The sequence below is a fragment of the Microtus pennsylvanicus genome, chromosome 11 (genome assembly GCF_037038515.1).
Source record: "Microtus pennsylvanicus isolate mMicPen1 chromosome 11, mMicPen1.hap1, whole genome shotgun sequence".
In the NCBI taxonomy this organism is placed as follows: domain Eukaryota; kingdom Metazoa; phylum Chordata; class Mammalia; order Rodentia; family Cricetidae; genus Microtus; species Microtus pennsylvanicus.
The window spans coordinates 25838279-25864706 of record NC_134589.1 but is presented as its reverse complement, the minus strand read 5'-3'; the positions used below and the strand labels follow the sequence as shown (position 1 = coordinate 25864706).

Genomic DNA, 26428 nt, shown 5'->3' with positions numbered 1-26428 from the left:
CGGAGCTACAAGGAGGCTGTCACGTGACCAGAAGCCCAACCACCATTGGGTCTAAAATGAAAACAAAGGAAAATGATTAATCTGGGGGAAAAAAACAACAACAAACCGAGGCCTAGACTTCTCAGGTCAAGCCTTAGAACTAAAGTGAAATTAAATCATTAAATGAAGCCCGGGGCAGAGGAAGAGGAGGCCGGTTTGATTTCTCCTGCCAGGGAAAGAGGGAGGAGCGAGGGAAGCTGTTGAAACCAAGCTTAAATAAAATGGTCCCCAGGCTGATGTGAGGCTGTTTCCACGATCCTTGGGAAAACTTCATTTCTTAGTCCTGGTTCCATAAAAGTTTTATCACATTGGAGCGAGGCTAGAGAGGGTCTGTCAGAGATGAAATGTCACCACCGCATCGCAGTCTCCGATAAAGAGCGAGGAGACAGGGAGGCTGAAATATGGGGCTAATTCGCTGAAAGAGAGGCGACGGCTGCTTGCTGAAGAGTTGCATAATTCTAATTGTGAGCCTTGCGCCCGCATCGCTTAATTGGGAGCATATATTTGGTGATACTGGTGATATGGGGAGGAGGTGAGAGGCGGTCCAGACCCTCCGCCTTAAAGCCAGGGCTGGTTTTCATTTTTATGTGGCTTCCTGGCAGTCCAAGGTTAGTAATTACAGTCTTTATGCAACAATAAATAACAATAAAAAACAACCCGAATAATACACCCCCTCCCCACCAAGCAGATTTAAAAAAAAACTGGACGTGGCTCATCCAGGCAGCAAGCAATTTAGCATTGGGTCAGGCTATAAATTAAAGGCAGAGGAGCGTGCAAAGTTTGATTGGGATCAAATGACGCTCAAGGGTCTGTCTTTCCTTCCCTTTTTCTCGTCCCTGAGTAACTTTTTCTGAATGATGTAACTACCTGAAGGGTCCTGTTCAGCTCTGAGGGTGGAGGGAGAGGTGGATTGCTTATTTATCTAGCTGGAGAGGCCAGGATTAAGAGAGACTTTAGCTAGCTAGATAAAAAGCAGTGCTTTGGCTTGAAGCTGGGGCTATAAACAAAACTAGAACCTTCCCTTCTGTCTTCAAGACTCCAGGTACTTAGCAAAAGCTGTTAAGAACATGGCTAAAAATCTGTGCTGCAAGATTCCTAGAGGAGGGGCGGGAGGGGGGGCAGGGAGGATGTCTCTGGGAAGCAGGGTTCTCTTGCCACTCCTCCCCACCCCCTTTAACACCCAAGTTTTCTGCTCTTGACTAATCTGGCCATAAAATCTGTCATCAATGGTTAGAGAGCTATATTTTCTACAGGACAGTCTGGGCCCTGAGTGCCTTAGAAGAACTCTGGATACTGCAGCCAACTGGTTTGTTACAAAACTTGTAGAGGTGTCCAAGAGCACAGCCAGGGAGAAAACCCTGCCCAGGCCCCACAGCACAACTTGCAGACAGCTGCTATCTGGCTTTCCCCCTGCTAACCACCGCCCAAATGGAATGCATATTACATATAATATATATTATATACATGTAGTTTTTGTTAAGCGGTTACACACCACCCTCTCTGACCCTCTGGCCCAGTTAAGAGCAGTTCCTCAAGAGCCTGCCCCTGCCTCTTTCTGTCCTCACAGCGGCTGCATCCAGGTCCTCCACCCCCCCTTCTAGTCAGACTACTCTTTTTATTTTCTTTCCTTTTTTTTTCTATAAATACTCACCACCACCCACGCGGACGTTACACTGACAGAAAGTTTCTAGTTCCAGTTTTCCGCTGAGTTGCCATTTCTCTGCTAACCAGCCTTCTCCTTTAGGCTGGGCGGCAGAGAGAGAAGGGGGGAGGGGAGGCCAGAGCCGTGGGAGTTCTCCGGGGCAAACTTTCCACCCAAGTTAGCGCCTTCCCTCTGTCCCCATTTCCCATCTGTTTCCTGGCCCTCCCAGAATTACCTTTCTTTTTTGCTACCCCCTCCCTCAGGCCTTTTTTTTAAGGGACGTGGAATTTAGGCTGTTCCCTCTGCTTTCCCAAAGAGCCAAATTCTTTGATGCAATCGGAGGGAGCTGTCAGGGGGCTAAGATTGATCGCCTCATCTCCTCCTGGTCCCTCTGACCCACTTATTTAAAAATCGTCCCCCAGATCGACTTTTCGTTTTCAGCTTTGAGGCCTAGTTTCCCACCAAATTGCTTGTGGCTCTGAGTTTTGTGTCTCCTCCCTCTAGTAAATCGCAACATTCTAAAGTTGAGCCTCTCATAGTCTCTTCACAATAGAATATATTAGTTTTTTCTCCCTCTGGGGGCCATAAACAGACTATAATCTCAGTGGTGGTCGTTATTTCTTCTCCTTCCATTTTTTAGAATTTTTTTTTTAAAAACCAGGGATTAAAAAAATTGCATAAAAGCAAATGTGAGAGGGGAAAATCCCTTTGTCCTGAGGGACAGTGCCTCCCCCATGCATTGACTTTAGCTTTGAAAGTTGGAAGTGGATGGTTACCTTGGCGCCCTGGATATAGACATGGATACGACCTGACCTGAGGGCTATGAATGTATCTGCCATCTTAGGCCTTCTTAGACCCTCCTATTGCCAGTGCTGGGGTGTCACAGAGGGTGAGTGTAGAAGACCCCGCCAGGAAGGCAGGTAGACACCAGGAACGGCCTATAAATGCTGGGCAGAGACTAGGATCCAGGGCGCATAGCTGCGGAGAAAGTGCTCCTGGTGTTTCCCTGTGCTGTGCCAGCCTGTGCATTTTCTTAAGTTCGAACCGCCGCTTCTTGTGGGCGGGTGGGTGGGTGGGACGCTGCCGCTGGTGGGTACCGCTGCCTTTCATCTGTCTCCGTTCTGATTTTCACTTTAATACTGACCTTTTCCCCAAAGAGTGGAAGCCTTCTTCTACCCCCACTTCCTCCCAAATGGGCTTTTCTCTTTTAGGGGGTGTGAGGGAAGGTGGTTGAGAGGATACTAGTGGCCACATAAAGAAAGCATATTAATTGACTCAATTAAAATCCTTAGACAAGAAGGCCATTTCTCCCTTCAATGTGCTTGTTTGCGCAGGCTCCCACCTCCATACAGTCTCTGAAGGCGAGGAAGCGGGTCTTCTGGCTTTTCTGGGAAAGAAGAGCAATTGGGGAGAGTGTGGGGCGCTGGAGTTGGGATGGGGGTACAGGAGGAAGGTTTATGGTATCCAGGTCGTGGTCCTCTGGAGTTTTTGAATCAATTAAAGCAAATAATGCCTGTGTTTTCCACCAGGCCCAGACGAGCGATTGGCGGAGACCGGTCCCGTGACCATGAATTCCCTGCAATTTCGTCGGAGTCCTGGGTTTAATAGAGAGAGTCCCCATACGCTTGTATTTATCAGCAATATACAATTATAAAGGCCTAAATTTGAAAAAAAGAGAGAGCGAGAAATTCCCCTCCCCCCGCGAAATCGCTTCAGTGCATAAACCTGGGGGGGGCGGGAGAGGGGGTCCCTTCCGATCCTGCCTCCTGACGCCCCCCCCCAGCAGGCCCCCTCCCCCACCATTGAAAGCCATGAATTTTGAATTTGAGAGGGAGATTGGGTTTATAAACAGCCAGCCATCGCTCGCCGAGTGTCTGACTTCCTTCCCCGCTGTCTTGGAGACATTTCAAACTTCATCAATCAAGGAGTCGACATTAATTCCTCCTCCTCCTCTGGAGCAAACCTTCCCCAGCCTCCAGCCCGGCGCCTCCACCCTTCAGAGACCCAGGAGCCAAAAGCAAGCTGAAGATGGGCCTGCTCTGCGGCCACCGCCGCCACTCCCCGCCGCCCCCCCAGCCCCCGAGTTCCCCTGGATGAAAGAGAAGAAATCCGCTAAGAAACCCAGCCAAACAGCCGCTTCTCCTTCTCCAGTCTCTTCCTCGGTTCGGGCCTCCGGGGTCGGATCACCTTCAGGTGGGTAAGCGTAGTGGGGGCGGGGTGAGGGGCAGCTGGAAGAGAGGGGAGAAAGTGAAATGGTGGGGAGTCTGGTGGGGCTCCCTGGGTCGATGGATTGTGGGATTAGGGAAGTAGAGTATCCCGCTGAAGTCCAGGCCTAGCCACTACCAGCACCACCACCGCTACCCACCAGCAGATTATGGAAGCTGACTGGGAGTGGGGAGGGGAGAGGGTATTTTTTTATGTGCTAAAAGAAAATGATTCGATTGAAGTGTTTCCCCTTTATCTGTGTAGAGGAATGAAGTGTTGTGCCTGAGATTGAATCTGGAGCCAGGAAAAGATGCTATCTTTCCATTTCTCTCAAGCCTAGGAGAGAAGGGGAAATTCAAAAGCTAGGAAGAAAAGGGGTGAAGATCCCTCTCTCCAGGTTGAGGTGGAAAGTTCCGAATTGAGGGGTCCATTGGGAAGACTGGGGGAGGGAGGCTCTGAGGTTCTGGGAGCGAAAAGGAATTGCTCCCCGCCCCCTACGTGGCCCGTGGGCGGCTCTGAATGCAACGACCTGACCCGGGCCAGGTCTTCCTGCGTGGGAGAGCGGGTGAAAAAAAAACCAACCAAAAACAAAAAACAAAGCCACAGAAAGGGAACCGCTTTGGGGGGTGGGGTGGGAGCCTGGGTACGGCTGCTGATTGTCTTTTTAGAGGACTGGGTGCTCCCGATCTCAGCTAAAGCGAGGCTGGGTCGAGACCTCTCTGATGCGCAGGGTGCTTTCCTCGCAGATGGCCCGGGACTGCCGGAGAGCGGCGGCGGCGGCGGCTCGCGCAGGCTGCGCACGGCCTACACCAACACGCAACTGCTGGAGCTGGAGAAGGAGTTCCACTTCAACAAGTATTTGTGCCGGCCGCGACGCGTGGAGATCGCCGCCTTGCTGGACCTCACCGAAAGGCAGGTCAAAGTATGGTTCCAGAACCGACGCATGAAACACAAGCGGCAGACGCAGCATCGGGAACCGCCGGATGGGGAGCCAGGCGGGCCGAGCGCCCCGGACGACTCGGGAGACCCAGCCGAGGAACCCGTAGTGAGCCCTGGTGGCGCCTCTGCCTCTCACCGGCTGCGAGAAGCTTGTTTCCTCCCGGCCGAGGCTGCGCAGGGTCCCCGGGACGCGCCGCTGCCGGCGCCTCCTGCCACTTCCCTGGAGAGTGTGGGCGCGCTGAACCCCGGCTGCACGATGCTCAGAGCCCCAGGCCTGCAGCCAGAGCCCCTGCCTGAAGATACCTGCCCTGAGCGGACGGATTCGCCTTTCCTGCCCGACCTCAACTTCTTCGCAGCAGACTCTTTTCTCCCAATGTCTGGAGGCCTTTCTCCCAGCCTGCAGGGCTCGCTGGACAGCCCGGTCCCCTTTTCCGAGGAAGAGCTGGAATTTTTCACCAGCACCCTCTGTGCCATCGACTTGCAATTTCCCTAACTTTTTTCTTTCTTTGATCCTTTCTACCTGGTCCTCTTTGGCTATTGGGGTAAAAAAAATCGAGCCTTCTCCACCTCTAGTTATATGTATGTGTTTTGCTAAAATTCAGGTATTAATGAATTAGCGCTTAATCCACTCCCTTTCACTTTTTAAAAACCATACAGAAAAAAATCCATTTGGTAAAACTCCTTCCAACGAAATCTCAGGAATAATTAAACTCTAGTGGGGGAGGGTTTTCTTAAAAAGAACTAGAGGGACCTATTTTCCTCTTTTTTAAGTTTTAGATCGTAGATTATTTATTAAAATTGTTTAATAATAGGAAAAAGGGGAAAGTATTTATTGTACATTATTTTCATAGATTAAATAAATGTCTTTATAATACGAAAACGAGTGCTTGTGTTGGGATTCAGCTCTATTCCGAGGTCCAGGCCCCGTTTGAGGTTGGTCTGGCTCAGATGACCAAGCGGTAGCATGGTCCCATCTCCCTAGCTGGCAAAGTCCGGATGGTACAAAAGTGGCCCTGCTTGGTGGCTACTTCTCTGTTCAGGACACCAAGAAGAATTGGTAGTTTTCTGGAAGATTGGTCTCCTACTCTTCCGCCCAGCAGCCGGCCTCTAGCTCTGTTTGACTGTTCCCCGGCTCCTTGTTGGAAATAAAGGTGGGGTGGGTGGAAAAAAGAGAGCGTGGAGCACAAGCCGGTGCAAGAAAATGTCTCGGGGGCCCCCCAGCTTCGAGCCCTGGAGGCGGCACAGAGGGTTAGAGGAATTAAAGGGGATCCTCTGGCTTCAGGTGCAGGAGCCAGGCGGCGATTCTGCCAGCTCGGGCCGAGGCTTGAGCCTGGTGCTGCTGGGGTGCAGGTCGCTTAGGACTGGAATCTGGGTTAGGAGTTTTGTCCCGAAGCCTACGCGGAGGCTGCCTGGGAGGCGTTTGGTCAACAAGGCGGGAAGGTTTAGCGAGACCAGCGACGGGGAGAGCAGGAAGCAGGGAAGATGCTCAAAATGGCGCTGGGCTGGGCAGCTAGGAGCGCCAGGGAAGCAACTGTGGCCGCCATGACAGCGGCTGCTGGACGCTCGGGGTCCGGCTCCTGGCCCGTCCCCATCCCCCGCTTTCTTGAGGCCAGACCTTTCACACCGAAGAGAAGACAGTCTGGGAGCCTCCCCCAATTGTGGGGTTCCATTTTATTCTACTTACAAAATAGAAAGAAAGCGCCTCAGGGATGGGGAGGACAGGGAACACAGGGAGGAGGGATCCCTGTGGTGTGTGTTTGTGGGGGGGGCGAGCCTTGGGGCCCGGGACCCCTTCACCCAGAGTAGCTTTTGATCCTCTGCTCTGGGCTTTGAAACCGTGCCAGAGCGTTTCCCAAAAGCAGGCCCACCTGTCTTGACCAACAACTTCATTTTCCATCTCAACACGCCCCCCTCCCCTCCCCAGCACCCTTCCCGGCTTTGAAAACTCAGTAAATGCGAAGCAGGATTGCTCTTCCCCATCTGCCTCTGGGATTGTTCTCCAGAACCAGGAGATTTAAGGGACCCTGGAAAGCCATTCATCCTCCTCAGGTTTATTTAATATTTCTCCGGGCTCAGAAACAGACACCTACCTCCCTGGCAGATGGAGCCTTCTCTCTCTCTCTCTCTCTCTCTCTCTCTCTCTCTCTCTCTCTCTCTCTCTCTCCCTCCCTCCCTCCCTCCCTCCCTCCCTCCCTCCCTCCCTTCCTCTTTCTTTCTTTCTTTCTTTCTTTCTTTCTTTCTTTCTTTCTTTCTTTCTTTCTTTCTTTCTTTTAAAGCAGTTTATTTTCAGGCCTCCTAGACTTTTCTCTCGGACCAGCAGAAACCAGCCTAGGTGGTGACATGGAAGGCTAGGAAAACCCACTGCATTTTTTTCCCAATGGATCCCTCAGTGAGGGAAGTACACACATTTTATTCTGCTGGAATTTAATCCCTTAAACTGTCTTAATATAGAATTTACCTCATGCATTAAATAAGCTTATGTCATGTTAAATTGCACTTATTTCTCTCATAAATAAATTAATATAGAACAATTAGATGTGTTATTATAATAATATCGTGTATCTTATTAGTTTATTTTCCCTCATAAAATATATAGGTATGAAATAAATTCAATATATTAAAGTAATAATACACAGCTTATTGGCTTGTGTGTTTATTTTCCCCATAAATAAGTGAATATATAATATATTAAAAACCACACTATACATCTCATTGGTCTGTGTGTTTATTTCTCTATAAAATATGTCCACAGGCAGTGTTCAACATCTTAAAAATCACAGCACATAAGCCCTCTCTATGCCAGTGAAACAAGAAAGACATATCAGTTGGGGCTTTGGTTTCTGTGGATAGCCAAACTAGATAATTTAGTCTAATTAAAAATGTTCTTGCAGCCATGCTAGGCTGTTACAAAGATCAAGGATACCAGAAGGAGCTCACTAATTACCCACCTTCCAGCTTTCTCTGGTCAAAAGGAGAACACCCTCCATCAATGCCAAAAGGCAGGAGCTGCAGAGAAACCCCATTCAGGGATGCTGGCCTGCAATACCCAGGGATCCCTGCGGCAGCTTCAGTTCTCTGTAGGTGATGGGTTGTTCCATGGCCCAGCAGCACCAACGTTACCTGAGCTAGTCAGAAATGCAGAATCGTAGGCCCTGCTCCAGACTCACAGAACCTGATCTGCACTATGACGATTTCTAAGTGATTTGTAGGCACAGGACAGTCTGAGAAGCCTGCTGGATGACACTGCCACCTGTTTTCTGCCTTCCTCCACGCTTAAGGATTTTGGAGAGCTGGGCACGGTGGAGCACACACACCTATCATCCTAGCACGCAGGTGGTTGAGGCAGGAGGACCGTGGGTTTCGGGCTAGCCTAGACTACATAGTGAGGCCCCGTCTCAGAAAAGGAAAGGTGGGTGTGGTGGCTCACTCCTGTAAACCCAGACCTCAGAAGTTTGAGGCTAGCCTGATTTCTAGGCCAACCTAGGCTACAGAGTAAGAGTCTCAGAAAACAAAAAACAAACAAACAACAAAACAAAACAGAAAAAAAACCCTCAAAAAATAATATAGAAGTGTCTGGAGAGTTAGTTGGCTCATCAGTTAAGAGCACTGGCTGCTCTTGCAGATGACCTGATTCAGTCCCCAGCACCCACATAGTGACTCACAACTATCTGTAGCTCCAGTTCCAGAGGATCTGATTCTCCATTTCTGATCTCCATGGTCACCAGGCACACATGTAGTACACAGACATATATGCAGGCAAACATACATACACTTAAAAATAAGATAAATGAATCTATAAGACACACACACACACACACATACAGAGAGAGAGAGAGAGAGAGAGAGAGAGAGAGAGAGAGAGAGAGAGAGAGAGAGAGACTTTTGTTCCATTTTACTTGGCTAGGACCTTTCAATTCTTCTAACTCCAGTTGTTCAGAGGACAGAGAATCTCAGCTATACCAGTCTTGCTTGCTCATGTTAAAATAAAAGGTCCAGCAAAGGTCAATCTACCTGTTTAGATTCATGTATTTTCTTTTTTTTTCTCTTTTTTTCTTTTTTCTTTTTTTGGTTTTCAAGACAGGGTTTCTCTGTAGCTTTGGATGCTGTCCTGGAACTAGCTCTTGTAGACCAGGCTGGCCTCGAACTCACAGAGATCCACCTGCCTCTGCCTCCCGAGTGCTGGGATTAAAGGCGTGCGCCACCACCGCCCAGCCTGATTCATGTATTTTCTGTGTGATAGGGAAAGTCATTTCCAATCTAGGAACTCAGGGCATCCATCTTTCCCCTTGGTGATGATTAGAGAAGAGTAGAAATTCTGTTTCCAAGAAACACACAGCCTTTCTGTCTCTGTCCTTCCCCAGATTCCCAAACTCCCCGTCCTTGGTGATATCCCAGAAGAATGAAAGAAGCAATGCATTTCCAGGAGGGAGAGACACCCATCTTTTTTTTTTTTCGAGACAGGGTTTCTTTGTGGTTTTGGAGCCTGTCCTGGAACTAGCTCTTGTAGACCAGGCTGGTCTCGAACTCCCAGAGATCCGCCTGCCTCTGCCTCCCGAGTGCTGGGATTAAAGGCGAGCGCCACCACCGCCCGGCTGAGAGACACCCATCTTTAATTTCCCCTTTCAATTTCAAAATCAGGGGCTCCCTGTTGATATGGAATCCACCCCGCTGAGCTCCTTTTCTTTTCTTCCTCTCTAGGGTCATTCTCCCTACTTTATCCTGAGATGCTGCAGTTGAACATAGAGCAAAGGGAGAGCAGAGCGGTTGGTTCCTTGGTAGGGAAGTTGACTGCCCCAGTGGTGGCTGTGGACCCCTCCAATAGTGCTAGGCTTATTCCATCCTGACTGGGACATGATTCCTCTTGGGTCAGGACCACCTATGAGTAGCTTGTAGCACAGAGAGGTTAGAAATTGTCTTTTGCTGGAGCAGGAAGGTTTCAGCGCAGGCCTAAAAGCGGCTGGTCAGCCTGCCTTGCTCTTTAGTGAATCCTTCTTGCAAGAAAAATGGCTCATTAATACTACAGTGAAAGCAAAGGACCATTAAACTGAGGAATTACTTGCAATCATGATAACCCAGAGTCATTTTTTTTTAAAAGAAAGTTAACGTATGCCTGGGCAAATCCCTTCCGCTTTGTGGACTTCAGTTTCTCTCTGTGTAAAATAAACAGGATAACCAAATGTTCCTAATGTAGTCTACAATAGTTTGTGCTCAAAGTATATTTGTTGATTCTCACAAGTGATGTTGTGAAATTTTCTTATGGCTGGGGCTCACTCTAAAATGGCTCTTGATGTTTGACAGGAGCCTACCCCCACATTTCTGGCGGGACCATTTTAACAAGATGTAATACATATATTTATAGCTACAACCATACCCACAATCACTTACATCTTTTCAGTGAGCATGCCATTGGATACAGTGTGACAGGCCAGGAGCCGTATAGTCCTTAAATACAAGTATTCAGAAGTTTCCTAATCAAGTCTTTCTGTGGCTTTCATCCTTTGCCATCTTTCTCAACATCTGACTATGTTTATTATTATTTAAAAACACAAGGCCATTTCATTTTAAAAAGAACCACTGGAATTCTTTTTTGACACATGGTATAATAGACTTCTGTCTGATTACTCGGTATCAGAACATAGACACAAATTACGAGTTTCCCTAAACAGCCCTGCAGAATTCCAATGCCCACCATTCTTCCAGACCTCTGATAAACATCATGGACTCCACTGCAGAGCTTCCTGAACCATGCTGTCAATCAGACACATGTCACGCTTTGCAGAAGGTGGCCTCTAGGGTCTACTTTATGCTTTCTGTCTTCTGTAGCCATTATAGCCCAGACCCTCTAGTGACCTCCCACTGGCCACTTCTGGTTCCCCATTCTCCATAGTGAGGTAGGGAGTTCAATACTCCTTCCTCAGACACTGAGGGAATAGGCAAAGGAGTCAGTTTCTACTGCAACCTAAATAAATTTGGATAGTCATTCAGGTAAATTTAGCTTGCTCAAGTTTTAAAAGATTTATTATTATTATTATTATTAAAGTGTGTGTGTGTGGTCATATGTGTGGAGGTCAGAGACAACTTTGTGGAACTGGTTCTTCCCAGTTACCTCTCTATGGGTTCTGGGAATTGAACTTGGGTCATTGGGCTTGCACAGAAAGTGATTTAACCCACTGTGCCATTTCTCCAACCACTAATCAATGTTTAAAGAATATTTATGTTTTATGTGCACCTGTGTGTGCAGAAACCTGCAGAAGTCAGAAGAGGAGGTGCTGGAACCCCTGAAACTGGAGTTATAGATGGTTGTGAGCCTACATGTGGGCACTGGAAACTGAGCCTGGTCCTCTGCAAGAACAAGTGCTCTTAACTACTGGGCCATCTCTCCACCCTTGATCCTTTTTTAAAAAATAAAAGATTACATGTATTTATTTATGTGTGTGCATGCGCATGTGTGCACACGTGCAAGGAGCAAATGTGAAGGTCAAAAGACAGCTTGTGAGTGACAAGAACTCAGAAGGTCAAGGTCAGCAGCAAGTGCTTTACTCACTGAGCTATCTTGCCAGACAGTCCTTTGATCAAGTTTTGATGAGTTTTCCAAAGTATATTTTTTGCTCAAAATATTACATTTGCCTAGGCATTGTGGCTCATGCCTTTAATCTCAGCTCTTAGGAGGCAGAAGCAGGAGAATTTCTGAGTTTGAGGCCAGCCTGGTCTACAGATGAGTTGCAGGACAGTCAGTGCTACACAGAGAAACAAACAAAAAAAAATCACATTTGACTAAACATGATTACTATTCTTTTCTTTCTTTTTTTCTCATTTTTTAGACAGGGTCTAATTATGTAACTCTGGTTGTCCTGGAACTCACTATGTAGACCAGGATGGCCTTGACCTCACAGAGATCTGCCTGCCTCTGCCTTTTGAGTTCTGACATTAAAAGGCATGCTCCATCATGCCTGGTCATTTTCTTATTTCATTTTATTTGTATGTGTGTTTTGCTTACATCCACGTCTGTGTGCCATGTGTGTGCCTAATGCCTTCCAGAGGCCAGCAGAGGGTGTTGGATCCCCTGGAAATGAAGTTACAGACCTTTGTGAGCTGGTCCATGGGTTCTGGGGATTAAATCCAGGCTCTCTGGAAGAGCAGCCAGTGCTCATAACCAACGAGCCGTTTCTTCAGCCAATTTCTTTTACTATTATTACTAGTTTTGGTGTGTGTGTGTGTTTTTGAGACAGGGTTTCACTACATAGCCCTGGCTGTTCTGGAACTAGCTGGTCTCAAATTCACAGAGATCTGCCTGCCTCTGCCTTCTGAGTGCTGGATTAAAGACTTGGGCCACCATCGCAGCCTGGGTTCTTTTATTATTGTTGTTATTATTAATTTTTTCATAGTACTGTGAATTGAACCCAGGGCCTCATGCATACCAGACAAATGTTTTGCCATTACACTATATTCTCAGCTGTGGATAAGCTAATCAAGTAGAAAATCACTTTAATTCTTCATAACATGCTAAATTTTTCTTTCAGAACATTCTCAATTGTTACTTGAGTCACTCACTCCAGATACATGTTCAGCCTGCATCCTTCTAAATTCTCTTAGTCCACCCCTCCAAAGGACAGTTTCTAAGCCAAATACCACTAAGGAACACCACCACCCTCCCTAGAAACTTTTCATTAAATATTTGGAAAATCGGAAATTTATTTTCTAATTTGCAAACTCAAACCTTTCTGTGGCAGCTTCTATCACCCGAGTTCTTTGTGAAGTGTTAGACTTTAATTTTAAAGCAAAACCTAAAACAATACAAAGCAAAAATTGCTATAGTTGAGAAGAAAGTCATCTGTCTAAATAGGACCAACCCTCTCCGTTTTCAATGAAATTTATGTCTGGTACCATGCATATTGTGCAATATACGGTATATGTCATATAAAAGGGTGGCCCACATGCTGTTCCACATTTTAATATGCTAGTCATATTAAAAAGCAGAAGACTGACTCATACTATTTCAGAGTGTGTATGCGATGTTGTCACACTTCTACGGAACTCTCTGTGGTTGATATTTTCCTGTTTGCTTTAGTCCTACTAACACTGCAGCAGGGGAAGTCATATTAAACCCATTCTTCTTCTCTGAGGCTGAGACTTAGAGAAGTCAAGGAACTTGTCCAGAGTTCTAATACTTAAAATGGCCAAGCAAGGATTTGAACCCAAGTATTCCAGATCAGAGTCTAAGATTCATCTCACCATAGCATTGTAATACCAACAACCTAAAGTTTCAGCTGGATTCGTGACACTTGAATTAGCTTACATTCTAAGAAACGACAGTGGATCCATATTGCACCCCTTCTCCTGCAGCAGCAAGATGCGATTTCCTCCAGCGGGAAAATGGTAACCCGATTACATATTCTTCTTACTCTAAAGTGCCAGCCTTTGATCTTGAGTTTTTACCTCCCAAAACTGGGACTGGCATGAGCACACGGACGTGTTTGGGGTCTAATGATAGTACTTTTAGGCTGATGTTTCCAGCTCTGCCTGCTTCTTACCTAAACAACTTCAACAACAAGGACCTGAATCTGATATGGGAACTTTTAACACATTCTAGACTGACCCTCATGTCTATATTCTCAGCATTAGGACCAGACTCCTCAAAGAATTCTAGGCCAGGCAGAAAGATCAGGAGTTCAAGGCCATCCTCAGCTACAAAGGAAGCTCAAAGCCAGCTTGGGCTACAGAAGAATCTGTCTTTTTTTAAAAAAAAGATTTATTTATTAAGCATACAATGTACTGCTGCAAGGAAGGCACCAGGTCTCATTACAGACAGTTGTGAGCCACCATGTGGTTGCTGGGAATTGAACTTGGGATCTCTTACCTTCTGAGCCATCTCTCCAGCCCCAGAATATGTCTTAAAAAAACAAAACAACAACAAAAGATAATTTCAGATCTAAACATGCCTAAGTTCCATGTATGTCTAAGCATGTCATACATCATAGGAAATCAACTTTATTTCATTTTAGGGGTTGGATCCACTCAGGCTCTCAGGTGAATTTCAGTAGACCAGGTCAAAAACTCTATACTCCACAGGTTACTCCAGCTCTTGAAGCTATGAAGAATTGGAGCTAGGGGGATTATTGAGCCTGCTTAGGTTTCCCATCTCTTCTGCCAGAATTTCAAGAGCCAGCAGGAATTTTGGGATGGTGAGGGTTTTCTCTGCTCTTTGGTTTCTTTGCTTGAGACAGGCCCTCAGGTAACCTTGGCTGGTCAGGAACTTGCTTTGTAGACCAGGCTGTCCTTGAACTCACAGAGATCTATCTTCCTCTGTCTGCAAATGTTAGGAGTAAAGGCCTGGGCCCCAAGTCTGGCAATTTTGGAAAGCTGTAATGTATTTGCCCTCAGAAAGAAGAGTGGCAAGGGAGGCTGAACCAGACAGCATAAAAACTGAGACCCCGACACCAAACAATCACTGCCACTGACTCGGTCCAGGCCTTTTTCTTTCTTTCTTTCTTTCTTTCTTTCTTTCTTTCTTTCTTTCTTTCTTTCTTTCTTTCTTTCTTTCTGTCATTAATAACTGACTATAGGCGACATTGACTTCAACGATTAGAGGGGAACTATATCTTCCCCAACACCCAAAGAGACACATGCAGTTTATTAAATATCTTTGGAGTTTACTTCTCCCTTTAGGTCTCAAATTGGTTCCTAAACTAGGATTGGGAGAGAAAGCTCTCCCTGAGATGAAGGAAAGGTAAGGAGGGATTCAGGACAATCATGTCACACATGAGCCTAACTCAGGGTAAGGTTCGGGGAATAATACCTAGTCCTTAGACTCAAGGGTCCCATCTTCTGTGGAGAACATTTTAAAACAAGAAGAAAAGTTGGAAGGAAACTCTAGTGCTCCCCACTCTACACCCCCAAGTGTGAATGAAGTAGGAAGAAAGCCGCTCCCTCCCACCTCAATAATCCTTTTTCAAGTCTCAATCCTCTGCAGTCTACCCTGTCCTTCTCTGTTCTCCTTTCCTTTGTCTGCACACATCCCTTGGCAAGTGAACATTCTCTCCTTTCCCCACCTAACCACACCATCTTTCTTGAAGAAGTCACCAGATGGTCCCTACCCTGCCCAACCTGTCTGGGTCTAAAACAGAGCACATGAAATGGGAATGGGATGAGAAGTCTTTTGAGCTCTTACTCCTAAGGGCTAAGCAAGACTCACAGCTGCTGGGGAAAAGACAGAATAGATGGAGGAGGGGCGACTGGAGAGACAGACCAGGGCCAAAAGGGGGGGATGGGAGCCAGCAAGGTGGAGGAACACAGAGATGGAGACACGTTGGGGCCCTTGAAGAGAGGAATGCACGCCTGGTTTTTTTAGGCTAAGGAAACCTGAGAGGTTTCAAGGATTTCTGGGGACTAGTCCCACCTGCGTTGGCTCTCTCCCCTGAGCGCCAGTGTTTACTGAGATCCCTCCCTGAACTCTTGCCCTCCTGGACTTGCCCTAGCTCAGGCCCCAGGCCTGTGGCCCGGCAGATACCCTGACAGGTTACAAATGAGAGTGGGTGTTGGGTTCTTGTCCTCAGAGTCCGGAGGAGGAGAATCAATGGGCTCTACCCAAGAGCTTCTAATCCCAACCTGTGTCTGAGAGAGTGAGCAAGGCACTTCCTGTTTTCCCTCCCCACCAATTTAATCCCCTGGTGGAGGGGGAGGAGGGAGGTGAAGTTCCACTTTTAAGCCTCTGCACTAACTCTCCCTTTCTCCAAGCAAACTAAACTTCATCTAGTCTAGAACATGTGTGGAAAATTTGAGTAATCGTTAACACTTAACTAGTATTGGATTTATGAATTTGAGGCTTGAAATTGAAAAAAAAATTTAAGGGAGACTAAAGATAATGGAGGGGTGTGTGTGTGTGCGCGCGCGTGCGCGCGCGCGCGTTCGGGGGAACCAGAGGTATGCAGGGTCTTGACTAGTTTTAAATACTTTTGAAAAGAGAATAAAAATCCCCTTCCTTCTCATCCCCCTGTAAGCATCACCTGGCTCTGCTCATAGCTGCTCTCTGGAGAGATATAGGGAGTTATTTAAGTCTGAGTGAGTGAGCCAGCTACAGCTATGGATGGCTAGAGAGAGGATAAATACATCTAGAGAGATGAGTTGATGGATAGGTAGGGAACGAATATAAATATGGAGAGAGATGGACGAACAGGAAGATGAATTGAGACAGAGGGAATGTAAAGAGAGGCTGAGGGAGAGAAATGGATGTGTGAATGAGGAGAGATCTGCTATGCAGAGAGATGGCGGGAGTAATGGCGTTTCTCATCTTCCTCTCCACGTTTCTGTAGTCCTCGCTGGTCCCCTTGAAATGCCATTTCCCACCCCTTTATTCCTAATGAATTCTTCTGGATTTTAGAGGCTGGCTCACACCCTGAGGTGTTTTTACAGCTTCCCTCCCTTCCTAGTCTTCCTTTTGTCCCAAGATAACATACCTCACCAGGCTGCCCTAGCCAGGCATACCCAAGACAAACTGGGAGAAAGACGCATGAGATGGGGGTTCTGGGCAAAGCATGGAGCCTGGCTTGCCCATCTCTAGCTCTACTGCCTTGGGTGGGGGTAGGCTTTTTTGAGGGGAGAAGAGAGTGAGGAGCAGCTGGGTTGAATTTGTCCAAATCTAATAATCCAGGAACCTATTGAAGGCCTTGGGGGTTGGGAGGGGAGTAAAGTCTTGAATATTCTTCCAACTTCTCTCCCCCTCCCTCTGGTCCCTTCTTTCCAAAAAGTCTTTGAAGAAAGATGTTTTTGACGCTTCCACGTCATCCTCAGATGGATGGGCTGAGAGTGATTGAAGTGTCTTTGTCATGCTAATGATTGGGGGGTGATGGATGGGCGCTGGGGCTGCCAAACTCTGGCCCGCTTAGCCCATTGGTCTGGGAGAGATCACATGTGCCCCCCCACCCCCACTCCCTATCCCTTTCCTAGGGGAACGCTGGCCGGGGCAAGCTGGTCCAGGCCATGGACTCAAGCTTCAGGGCTGTGACATACTGCCGAAAGGTTGTAGGGCAAGAGGGTGTCTCCCCAAAACTGCTGGACCCTCTTGCCTCTACATGGACTATAATAGGATGAATTCCTTTTTAGAGTACCCACTTTGTAATAGGGGACCCAGCGCCTACAGCGCCCCAACCTCCTTTGCCCCCAGCTCAGCTCCGGCTATTGACAGCTACGCCGGGGAGAGTCGCTATGGTGGAGGGCTGCCCAGCCCAGCGCTCCAACAAAACTCGGGGTATCCTATCCAGCAGCCGCCTTCCTCCCTGGGGGTGTCCTTTCCCAGCTCTGCTCCCTCGGGGTACGCCCCAGCCGCCTGCAATCCCAGCTATGGGCCTTCTCAGTATTATTCTGTGGGTCAGTCGGAAGGAGATGGAGGCTATTTTCATCCATCGAGCTACGGAACCCAGCTCGGGGGTTTGCCCGACAGCTACGGAGTCGGTGGAGTCGGTCCAGAGCCATATCCTCAGCCGCAGCCCACTTACGGAACTGAACAGACGGCAGACTTTGCACCAGCCTACGACCTCCTCTCTGAGGACAAGGAGTTGTCTTGCTCATCAGAAGCCAGCACCCTTACTCCGCGGACCTTCGACTGGATGAAGGTCAAGAGAAATCCACCTAAGACAGGTAGGGCTCAGAGTGGTTGCTTCCTCGCCATGGCCCAGACATGCACAGAGGGTCCTGGGCCGGGGCTTGGTTCATCCCTTTAGCTGTTTTGGTATTGGCAGGTAAGTACTTCCAGGTCTCAGGTCAGCTGAGACTTTCCCATCGGGTAAGTTTGGGGCCACCTCCTTAAGGAGGTTTCTGCGATCTACTTCCTTGTCTGTGAGCCCAGTTTGGAGCCAGTACCTCATAATTCTGTCTGACGGTGAGTATGGATGGGAGATGGGTTCTAGATTTGGAAATTGCTAATGGAGGGTGTGCGTGGTGCTGTATAGAGACTTAAATTGGGTAGAATGATGAATGAGGACACAGAGTGTACTGGGAGGGGTCGGGGAGGAGGGAGAAAGAGGTGAGAGAATTGACGTGTTTTTTTCTCTCTGCCCCGCCCCTAGCGAAGGTGTCGGAGCTGGGACTGGGCGCGGCCGGCGGCCTCCGCACAAACTTCACCACGCGCCAGCTGACCGAACTGGAGAAGGAATTTCATTTCAACAAATACTTGAGCCGTGCGCGGAGGGTGGAGATCGCCGCCACCCTGGAGCTCAACGAAACGCAGGTGAAGATATGGTTCCAGAACAGGCGCATGAAGCAGAAGAAGCGAGAGCGGGAGGGAGGCAGGGTGCCTACAGCCCCTTCAGGCTGCCCCAAGGATGCGACTGGAGATGCCTCCGACCAGTCCACGTGCACCTCCCCCGAAGCCTCACCCAGCTCCATCACCTCTTGAATTGAACTATCTGGCTTCCAGTGCTGGGCCCAGTCCTCTCTTAGACTCTCCCGAACTTCACAGCCCTGGTGATCCTCCTCAAGACCGAGGACCCAGTTCAGGGCTGCCTAGGAAACTGGGTAGAAGTGGGGAAACTTTTTTTTCTCAGATCTGGGGATGGAGGGATGACTGAGAGCTGGGGATCCTCCAGGTCTTGGGGTCTGGGGAGTACCCAACCATCAAAGGCAGAGGGAAGGCTTTTTGTCTTTGATCTAGAGATTGGCTCTGTGTCAACACCCTCGGAGCCAGCCGGTCCTCCTGGATTCTCCTTCCCCTTCCAACTGGAGTTCAGTGCCTTTGAGCTTGGAGAATTCTCTTTGAGCGCTCTTACCCTAATTCTCCTTTCTAGGCCTGGGAAGGAGAGAGGCCTAGGGATTTTCCTGAAAAGGATGGGTCTGAGCGCGGGAGCATTTCCAGCCATCTTTAATCTTAATCCTTAATCCAGCCAAATCACCGGAGACCTTACAATAGCACCGACTGCCTTGTGACATACTCCCCCCCCAAAAAAAAAGCCAACAAAACCATCCCAAACAATCCCACAAATCCCTTTCCGGCACACTTCTATTGCACTAATGCAGCCTTCTGGGCTGTTCTGTAAGGCCCGCCCCTTCCCACTGGCAACCCCATCGTTAAATCACCAAAGTGTTTTAGAACTTGGCACTACAGAGATTTCTGGAGACTGCCTCAAGCAATCCTCAACCAAGAAAGGGTGGGCACTCCCCCTCCACTCCCCCTATTTATTGCCTCTGGAACACCCCCTCCCTCTGTTCTCTTTTTCATGAGCCTCCCTACTCCTGTGGTAGTCTGGGCAGGTCCAGGAATGGCGACTGAGTTCCCAGCAGATTTAAGCATTTCTCTGAACCTTGGAGACAGCGGTGAGGCCATTGGAGTTTCTGAAAAACTAAGCCCCTAGCAAGTCAGGTTATCTTTGTATCAGCAGCTACCTCATTTCAATAAAGTCGGTTTCTCCCTTTCTTCCTGCTTCTGCTTCTCCATCTTGGGCTGTGAACTGTACCAGTCCATTGACTGGTTGGGTAAGAAAAAGTTGAGATCATGAGCACCGACAGGGCCCCAACCAAGGCAGAAGTGGACCCCCAAAACCTAGTAGTCCACTGGTCTTTTGGGAGCAGCACACAGTGGAAGGTGGTCGAGCCAGGCGGTTCTGAGATGGACTTGAGAAGTGGGAGGGAAAGGAGTAAAGCATATTTGTTTGAGATGTCTGAAAGAGGGTGTAAGGAGATTGCGGGGTGGGGGATGGGGATGACAGAGAGGACTTTACCTGTCCCCTCTTTTTTTCCTACTCCTTGCCTTCACCTCCACCAGGGCTTGAATTGGCCCCTGGAAACTGTAAAGAGGGCAGGTTTGAGGCTGTGGGATGTCAGGCAGACATTCTTGCTCCCAGAGTGGGAAGATGGGGCCTTGGCAAAGTCCTTTCCAGCACACACATTAAGCCCCAACACCAGCTTTTCACGCAACAATATCAGATTGAGTCAATTATAATTGACCAGTCTGCCATTTGCCTAAGGCTCAAGGTAATGAACCACAGGAAGGAGGTGTGCTTGGAAGGGAAACATGAGGGATGGGGGTAAGGAGGTGCCCAAGGGTGGATGGGGGAGGTGCTGGTGATTGGGTGGACAGTGGGGCTTGGGGGTGGACCGAGGCAGCCGAGGTACACCAGGACCCTGAGCTGACCTTTTTACCTCTGAGCGCCTCAGAGCTTTCCAAACAAGCCTGCGGTGCGCCCAAGGGGACAACAATTGTCTCCCAGCCAGTACCACAGGCAAACCTTTAGTAAGCGGAGGCAGGGGGCCACGACTCTGGAAGCTCTGCAGAGGTGTCAAACTGTAGTCGCTCCGGGCTCCAGAGAGCCTTCGTAATGACAGGGGGCTCCAGGCTTTGGGCCTAATCTATTGATTCTGGTGACCCAGAGATCTCCTAAACTCTAGGGCCAGGACCATACTGCTTGCTGGGGTGCAGTGATGATGAAGACAGGTCCTATCTGTCCCCCAATCTGTTTAATTTGTGACCTTTGAAAGGAAGACAGGCAGCGGAAAGGACCGAATGCTTGTAAGCAAGGCTAAGCGTTTGTTTCCTCGTGAAATCGGTGCCATTAGGCGAGAGGCGACGTTATCAATAACTGCACAGCTCAGCTGGCGAGGAAAGAGAAGATACAAGAGGAAGCCCGGCTTTCCCAGAGGTTGCTTTCTTGCCCTGTCTTAAAAGGAAAAAAAAATCTATTAACTGCTTTTCTCCATTTAATTGAAATTGCCATCAAGCTTGGCTTCCCCAAAGGGGTCACCTTGACAAGAGAGGCCAGCACAAGTGTCTTTGAAACAAATTTCCTCTTGTTTGAAGCCATTTAATACCAACTGGTTAGAGCCTCTTGGTTGGGGTACTTATGGAGCCTCCAGCTGTTAGCCCCTATGGACAAGTGAGCAGGAAGAGGAACGAGCAGTGGTTAAGACAAGACTGGACTACAAGGATGGTAAAGCTAAAGGAATCTCAGACTTGGGATGACAGGTCTGGGGGAAGGATGATCGAAGGGCCTGGGGAAATGCACAAGGCTGGAGTCTTTGATTTTTGGTCCTAGCAGAAGGAACCAACAGATTCCTCCAGGGAAGGTGTGTGTGTGTTTGTGTGTGTGTGTGTGTGTGTGTGCAATCAATTCTTCATTACAAACCCACAGTGGGTCAGAGTCTCCCATTTCCTTAGATACAAACACCCAGACTCCGTCACACTCTCTTACTTGAATCCCACTTCCAACCCAAGGCCCTGGAATGAAGGGGTCTACGGGAAAGTGTTTATTTAGAGAAACAAACACACATCATGGCACAGTCTCCTTTCACAAATGTCAAAAGAGAGTCTGGTAGGCACAGAAGCAAAAGTGCCTCCAATTACTCAGATCAGTGGTTTGCATTGTCAACCCCCTCCCCCAACAGATGCCCAAATATCTCCCTCCTAGACTCCTCCACTCTTCTCAGGCACTTTTGTTCCCCTGTGTGCATAAGTTGAAATCATCTACTCCCACATCTTCACTTCTAGACCAAAACAAACAAACAAACAAACACAAAGTCCAGATTTGCAAATGAATCCCTCTCTATATAATCTTGGTTTCCATGGGAGGGAGAATTATTAGGGCTGGTTGGAAGCTTTTAGTATCTCTAAGATACCTAGCCCTTCTGATCTCTCTACTAGGCTTGTGGCAGTGACCTGGGGTCCCGCCCACTCTACACCATCTGTTCTCAGCTCAAGTGTGAACTTTCATCCCTTTCCCCAACATTTGCTCTCCCAATGCGAGGCCCTTTGATCTCTTGGGTAAAGGAGAGAGATTTTAAAAACCTTCAACCTCTTTTCTTTGACTTGTAACCCCAGGATGTCTTTGCTATGGCCATTCCTTTCAACAGTACACTTGGGTGGTTGGTCAGAGTCAGGGCAGAGAAGAGGGAGAAGATGGAGAAGAGGCAATGAAGGTCAGAATGGTCTAGAGAGAAGGACCATGGACTTGAGAAACTATCCAGGTTGTGGTGCTGAAATCTAAGCCCTCTTCTTGATTGTGGTGTGTTTTTGGGGAAGGGGCCTATTTTTTTCATCCAGTTTCATTGTCTACAGAGTAGGGATAAGGTTAGTACTAGTCTCTAGGACCGATGTTGCAATTAAATTAGTTAACACCTGTAAAATGTTTCATAGATAAAAATGAGTTAGAACAACTATTATCACTATGTAAAGCGATATATTTGCTTCCCTTCCCATAGCCCTAGCCTATTGCATGGAGTGTCTCTGTTAGGGACCACTCACATGTACTCTTATTTGATCCCTGGCAGGAGTACAGGGCTAAAGGCAGGTAGAAAAGGCTCCCTTATCAGCAGCTGATAACACTTCATAACATCTGTTTGAGTTTTCTCCTCCTTTCTCCTTTTTCCTTATTTTATGACTGCCTATCAAGAAGGTGAACTCTCTCAGCCTCTTCTCCTCCCCCACTTCTGCATTACAGGAAGATGGACAGAAAACCTTAGCAGCCCCTTGAATTGTTTTGAAGATGGATGCTGTAAATTCTTGATTAGGATGGAAGAGGGCAAACATCCTGAACAACTTAGTTTTCAGTTGTGGTCCCCATTCTAGTTGGGTGGGTGAGCTCATCATGCCAGGCTGTTTCCTTGGGGTTCCAGTCCTTTGGCTAACAATATAGAAGATGTGGAAGCAATATATATATATATATACATATATATATACATATATATACACATACATACACATATATATGTTGTATGTGTGTGTCTTACTTCTCATATATGAGAAGTACTCAGGATGCTGTCTGGTAGAGTTAAGTGTGTAGAGAGATTTCTTGTTTGGTGTGGCCACAGAAATACATTTTCTATTACTGTCTTCCACTGAGTTAGTTATGGCATAATTAGAAGCAGGCATCCTCTAGCCTTCATCTCTTACCCTGCACCAGCACACCCTGCACCAGCACACCCTGCACCAGCACAGCCACTTGGCACTCAAGCCGCAGGACTTGCTGCCAGGGAATAAAACAATACAATTGTGAATGAAAGGCTACAGAAGAGTCCCATAGAGAACTGTTTTATAGTAAAGGCACCACCACAAGGAAGGATGCTCTTGGTAGGATGGCTTCACTGCAAAACTCTAGCTTTCTCACTGTGGTCCATGAGGCTGGGGCTCCCTGCAGTTGTGCCGGCTTTTCCCCTGGTGACTCAGTTCTGGCTCCAAGGAATTTTTTGCATTACTTCCCTTATTTGGCTTAACTCACGTCTAGGCATCTAGGCTTCTTTGACTTTAGCCATTTCCCCGTCCCCCAGGATGTGATATCTGACCAGTATGTCCTGGGTACAACAGGAATTGCCGATGTCGGATCTTTAATTCTTAGAAAACCAGAAAGGCTCCAACAGCTCAAAGGCTGACCTTGGGCTTTCATTCTTTGTCATTGCCATTGTCTTGGTTGGAAAAGGAATGGATCAGATCTTCTTAGAAGAAAGAATTTCAGAGGGGGTCGGGAGACCCGAGTTCGCTCCACTGAGGGCAACATTGGAAAAATCCCCCAGTATCTTTATCCCTACTCTCCTAGTATTTAATGTAAGTGGAAATATTCTTCTGCCCCTCAACCCATAGATAGAGATGAGTGTGAGAAAGAATGGAAACTTGGGGGTGGGGATGGAAGGAGAGGGATAACTTGGGTAGGAGGCATCCTGCTGAACCTATCCTACTGGCTTAGTCAGAGCTAGTTAAGATCATTTTCTGCATTTCCTTCAAGTGCTCAGGATCACTGGCCTGGGTCTGGAGTGTTGCACGCCTGCAGCCTTTTCTGCCTGGAAGGAAGCTGAGGAGGGAGGCTGCCCAGCAAAGCATGCTCCCTCTGCTCCTCAGAGGCCAGATGCCCTCTTCAGTTTACCCTGGCTTGACAGCTCCATTTCAACCCCCACCTTGGAGGTGAGGCGGCTCAATATTTACTCAGTCAGGAGAGTTGCTCCGAAGACAGCCCCTTTAGCCTGTGCTGGCTGGCTCTCCTTAGTTGCCCCCACCCCTTCCCTTCCTGGTTCATAGAGAGTTCAGCTCTGAAACGGTTTGTAGCCCCCAACTCCCCAGCCCTGGAGAACTGTCTGTGTGTGTGTGTTTTGGGGGGGGGATTGCTGAAGCCAGAAAGGCAGGAGGGGCAAGTGTAGGGGGTGGGGAGGAAGGGCCCTGGTCCTGGGGTCATGCCCTGGTTTCTCTTGCTGGACCAGCAACATGGGCTTCCTGGACAGGATGGACTCAGAAAATGGCAGTCTTTTTGGGAAAGAGAACCTGGAGAGGGGCAAGATGGAGCTGCCTGGCTGGGTCGAGGAGATGATCTAGAACCGTAAAGGATTGTGTCTTTTGTTACTAGTGTTACAAACCATTCCATTTAGTAGAGAAACTTAGTCAACTCTGACAGTCCAGACTTTTCAAATACACTAAAAAAGCAAATACAAAGGAAGAAATGACCCGCGTCTCATAGCACGCATGGAAACTGATTTCATATCTCCTACTGTTCTAGAATATGAGATCCATAAAGACAAAGATTTTTCTATGGATTCCATATGTTATATCCAGGCTTTGACACACACACACACACACACACACACACACACACACACACACACACGCCAGGAGGCAAGTTCCCTACCAACTGAGCCATGTTTCCAGAGTTTCCAGCTCTTGATTTTCTGAGGTCTTGCTCTGTTGTTCAGGCTAGCCTCCAACTCACAGACTTCAGCCTCAGCCACCTGGGTACAGGGATTACAGGAATGATGGGCCAGAAAAGTAGGGATTTTTGTCTGTTCTGCCTGCTGTTGCCAGATCTGGTGTATGTGACCAACTCCTGGAACTGATGGTTTTTTCCTTTTGCTTCCTCTTGCTGTGGATCTACACATGAGGATTCTGGTGCCACGGAAATGGGTTTTTGAAACTGAAGTCAGAAGAAAGGGAGAACCATCAAGAAAGGAGGCCACTTGTCTAACACCTGCTCCACATCGTGGGTTCCCTGAGGAGAATGGAGCAAGATTTGAGAAATCAGAAATGGATTGAATGATTTGATTTTGCCTGTTGCCCCTTTGAAACCAGTCCGAAGCTTCTGCCAATTGCATGTTGGTTTCTGAGGTGAAGAATCTGAAGAGGCAAAGTTTGGACAAGATTGCTGCAGGAAGAAAAAGTTTTCGAGGTCAAAGTCCTGGAAGCCCAGGCTGGCAGAGGGCAGGGATCGAGTTCATCCGTGCTGACGTGTTCTTCCCTCCGTTCTTCCCTCCATCATTTCCTGGCGCTCTTATTTACACTCAGTCTTTGTCGTAACCAGCATTTTGTCCTCCACACTGGAGCGTGGCACAGAGACCCCTTCCAGGTCGCAGAGGGTGACTAAGAAAGAGTTGGAGGAAGACAGGAAGGTGGCGGGTGGGTAGGACAGTGAAAGCCAGGACCAAACACAGGGTCTCTATTCACAACATTTAAATTCAGGGATTTGGATGCTTTGGAAATGGAAAAAGGTTGAAGGGACTTTGAAAGGGAATTGTGTCTGTGGGATCCCACCTACTGAGGGAACACTTCAAAACTAATTGAAAACCCTTTGAAACCCACACCTTGCCTCATTCCCTCTGGCGGTGCCGGCCTTCCTCAGCTGGCGTGGTTACCTGGCTGAAAACAAACTGACTTTGTGCCTTCCACAAAATCAAAGAAATCAGGTTAGAAGTCTGTTGACTATTGACCCTTCTCTCCCATTTACTGAGTGTATTTTGACGATGTGGTCTAAAATCAAACTACAGACAAATATTAGTGGAAACAGAATAGTTCTAGGCATGGTGAAAGGGGGGGGGGCTTTTTTCTTAAGAAAAAAAAAAGTCCCTTAACGTAATCTATTTTTGTTATCTTTCTAAAGCAGAAGTGAGAAGGGATAGAGTTAAGATTCCTTTCTTTGGTCATCTGTGTGTGACTCAACACTTGGGGAAAAGCAAAATTAAGAGAAAGGAAAGTAAAACCAGAAGCCCAAAGATGGACCGTTTGTTTACATTTTCTTCCCAGAACTTCAAAGCTCCAGATAGCTGCCATTGCCTTGATTTTGATAAGAGTGTTTTTGACCTATTGCTCAATAACACTTAACTGAGTCCTTCTCCTTGAGTAGGAAAAAAAAAGCTTGACTCTGTCCCCTGAATTTAACCATAAAGAACAAAGGTACTAGCCTAACATTAAAAGGGAAGGGTACACAGCAGTGTCTAATATTCTTTGAGTTTTTCAGTATCTTCACCTGTGTTAATGAATGTAAGGGTTCTGGGGCTGGAGAAATGGCCTAGCAGGCAAAAGAGCACTTGTTGCTCTTGCAGAGGATTTGGGCTGAGTTCCCAGCACTCACATGGCAGCTCACAACCCTCGCATCTCCAGTTTCAGGGAATCCAACATTCTCTTCTGGCTCTTCAGGTAATCTGGTAGGCAAATGGTGCATAAATAAACATGGAGGCAAGATGCCCATACACATACAATAAAAATAAACCTGTAAAAATGATTGAATAATTCTAATGTAGAACTGGGGATATAGTTCAGCTAGCAGAGAGCTTGTCTGGTATCCATGAGGTTTTGGATTCAATCCCCCATCCCACATATACAAGGAATAGTGGCACCTGCCCAGAATCCCAGGACTCAGGAGGTGGAGGCAG

At 47.7% G+C, this 26428-nt stretch overlaps 2 protein-coding genes across 2 annotated transcripts; both read left to right on the top strand.

The window, feature by feature from the left end:
• The first annotated feature begins 3462 nt into the window (after positions 1-3462).
• Hoxb2 (homeobox B2) lies at positions 3463-5696 on the top strand. The gene is made up of 2 exons (XM_075942251.1): positions 3463-3874; positions 4633-5696. The coding sequence occupies exons 1-2, from the start codon at positions 3493-3495 to the stop codon at positions 5316-5318; spliced, it is 1068 nt and encodes a 355-aa protein (XP_075798366.1). The 5' UTR covers positions 3463-3492; the 3' UTR covers positions 5319-5696.
• Positions 5697-16893: 11197 nt separating this feature from the next.
• On the top strand, positions 16894-18215 carry Hoxb1 (homeobox B1). The gene is made up of 2 exons (XM_075942294.1): positions 16894-17458; positions 17887-18215. Exons 1-2 carry the CDS (start codon positions 16894-16896, stop codon positions 18213-18215), a joined length of 894 nt encoding a protein of 297 aa, XP_075798409.1.
• The last annotated feature ends 8213 nt before the right edge of the window (positions 18216-26428 follow it).

Coding starts and splice junctions, on each gene's coding strand:
- Hoxb2 (XM_075942251.1), top strand. CDS start 3,493: ATGAATTTTGAATTTGAGAGGGAGATTGGGTTTATAAACAGCCAGCCA. Junction 3,875..4,632: donor CGGGGTCGGATCACCTTCAG/GTGGGTAAGCGT, acceptor CTTTCCTCGCAG/ATGGCCCGGGACTGCCGGAG.
- Hoxb1 (XM_075942294.1), top strand. CDS start 16,894: ATGGACTATAATAGGATGAATTCCTTTTTAGAGTACCCACTTTGTAAT. Junction 17,459..17,886: donor GAGAAATCCACCTAAGACAG/GTAGGGCTCAGA, acceptor CCCCGCCCCTAG/CGAAGGTGTCGGAGCTGGGA.